Below are 2523 nucleotides of genomic sequence, written 5' to 3'. Positions count from 1 at the left end.
CGCCTCCGCCGCCTCCGCCGCCTCCGCCGCGGCGGCAGCAAGCGCGGCGTTCGACTTCGGCGCGAGGCGTTTGACCGCGTTGACCGCCTCGGCGCGATCTGCTGCGTCGTGGTAGTATGCGCAGCACCAGCCTGGCGCGCCCGCGTCCGCGGCAGGGCAGCGGCCGGGCGGCTCCGCGCCCTCGCAGCGGGAGCGCTTGTAATGCTCCTGCGGGGTGTTGCGCGATCGATGACGCGGAGTGACGTCATCGAACCCGCAGCCCCTTGGCCGTCACATACCACGAGCCTTCAGCCGCCCCCGTCCACGGTTGTTGTCTCCAACGACAGTGCCCCCCGCCCGCCGGTCCGATCCCAAATCGCTCCACGCTTTCAGAGGCACATTGACACCCGCGGGGATCCAAAACCCGCCCCTAAACCAAAGACATGGCAAGGCCGCTCCGCAGTTCCCGGGAGCGGCGCCGAAAACCGCCCACCGGATGGTACAGGATCTCGATCAGGCTGTGCGCCTTCCGGCAGGCCGCGCCCGCGGCGCAGCTGAAGTAGCGCGCCCCCAGCTTGGCGCCCGCGTTGCCCGCCAGCGACGCCGCCGCGGCGCCCTCGCAGGGCTGCGCGTGGTACGCTATTTGGCCGCCGACTATGGGGCGCCGCCGCACGTCGAAGGTCGGGGGCCCGTTGCTGTCGAACTGCGGGGTCCAGGGTTTCCGACCAGAGGCGGCGGCGGCGGCGCGCGGCGACGAGGGGCGCGCGAGGTGAGGCGGCTGGTCGCATGGATACGCAGGGTCCGAGTCTGCATACAAGGGACGCGCTCATGAATTGGCAGCGACACGGCCGGGGTGGGCCGGCCTGCGCTGGGGCGGTCCCGCCAGCTGCCCATGGAAGGACGTGCCAGCCCGCGTCGCAATGGCCAATTCAAGCCCGATCCGCGGCGTCAGGCGCGTCATCCTCGGCGCCGTGACTCACCCTGATGACATGGTACCCCGGGCACGCCTCGAACACGTGCTTGAAGGGCAGCAGGCAGCGAGCCCCCTTGAAGCCGCCGCCGACCACGAACTCGCGCGCGGTTGCCGCGGGCGCGCCGGGCGGCGGCGGGCGCACCTGGCCCGGGGGGTGCCAGCCAGGGGGGGGAGGGGGCTGCCGCGTCAGGGCCGCGTCGGGTGTGGTCCCACGCGGGCCCGCACCGCGAGGATACCCCCGGCCCAGGGCTGCGTAATGCAGAGCCCTGGCGTCACCAAACAAACCCAAAGTATACTGCTGTCGGCATCGAAGCGCGGGACCCGAGGTTGTACGAGCGACGCGCGCATCGCGGGCGCCTGCCAGCGAACAGCCAGGCATCTAACGACGCCGCACGCATCATACGGGATCACGCGCAGGTTGACAAGCAGGGCGCAGGGCGCAGCAGCAGGCTCCCACACAACACAAGGGAGGCAGCCAGCAGCAGGCCGCCTGCTTGCGCCACTCAACCCTGAGCCCTAAACCCTGAACCCTAAAACCTCACCTGCGAAGCGTCAGGGAGATCCGCCAGCCACCCGAACTGCGTCTCCAGAGTCGTGCCTGTGCCCGAGCGCTTCCACTGCGCGGCCAGGGGGGCCAGCTTGTCGTCGAGCTTGTTCTTGAGCATGACCGCCGCGTCGTGGGCCTTCATGCCGTCAAGGAAGGCCTGAGTGTGTGCAGGGGTGTGTGGGTGTGTGTGGGCGTGAGTGTGAGTGTGACTGAGTGATTGTGTGTGTATAGGGGTGTGTGTAGGTGCAGGTGCGTGTGTGTAGATCTGGGCATTTCCACTGTAAAGGACGGTCTGAGCTTGTGCACGTGTGTGTGTGTGGGGGGGGGGGGAAGGTGTACACTTGGTCCTTCACTTGGCGGTGCGTTCCTGGTTGCTGCTGAATTCCCAATCGTTTGCTGCTGAATCAGACAATATCTAAAGCCAAGCCCACCTCGTCAGGCTTGAGGCTGCTGTAGAGCAGCAGAACGTTGCCGGTCAGCGCCCCCCGCCTGTCGCTGGTCGCCTGGGACTGCAGCGCCAGCAGGTTAGTCATCAGGCGTTCCCCCTTGTGGGCGGCCCTGCCAGCGCAATGAAATGGCAGATGGCGCGAGCGAGGGCCAATTTCAAAGCGAACACTGCGCGCGCCACCGGGCCCGCCCGGCCGACAGGCGTCCTGGTTCGCGCAGCGCCACGCCGCCCTGGCGCTTTCCATGTCACTACCCCGCAGGCATTCAAAAGAGGCGGCTGCGGGACGGCACGAGAAAGGGGTTGATATGATTCGAAGCGCTCACGTGACAGAGATGAACTCGTTGCGCCACAGGCGCATGGTCGACAGCGGCGGCTGGCCGGGCGGCAGCTCGGAGGGCGGGTACCCAAACACCTCTTCGAACAGCTTGGGGTTGGGCGCGAAGTAGGTGGCCCATAGCCGCCGGGCCAGGGTGATGTTTGCGTCTTCGCCATAGCCGACCTCCGCTGCCGTGAGCTTGAGGTTCTGTGGTGTGTGTGTGCGTGCGTGTGTGTGCGTGTGTGTGTGTGTGTGTGCGT

At 67.6% G+C, this 2523-nt stretch overlaps 1 protein-coding gene across 1 annotated transcript; it reads right to left on the bottom strand.

Annotated features, from left to right (window-relative positions):
• Positions 1–472: 472 nt before the first annotated feature.
• Positions 473–2305, bottom strand: MNEG_16154 (hypothetical protein; the record flags this gene model as incomplete). Its single annotated transcript, XM_014035375.1, has 5 exons — positions 473–682; positions 960–1094; positions 1495–1656; positions 1931–2057; positions 2271–2305. Coding segments are annotated over 5 exons (669 nt in total), but the record flags the coding sequence as incomplete, so codon positions are not given.
• Positions 2306–2523: the final 218 nt, after the last annotated feature.

Source organism: Monoraphidium neglectum, assembly GCF_000611645.1.
Source record: "Monoraphidium neglectum strain SAG 48.87 unplaced genomic scaffold scaffold06052, whole genome shotgun sequence".
Classification (NCBI taxonomy): Eukaryota; Viridiplantae; Chlorophyta; class Chlorophyceae; order Sphaeropleales; family Selenastraceae; genus Monoraphidium; species Monoraphidium neglectum.
The sequence above is the reverse complement of the archived record's forward strand: the minus strand, read 5'-3'. Positions and strand labels throughout refer to the sequence as shown.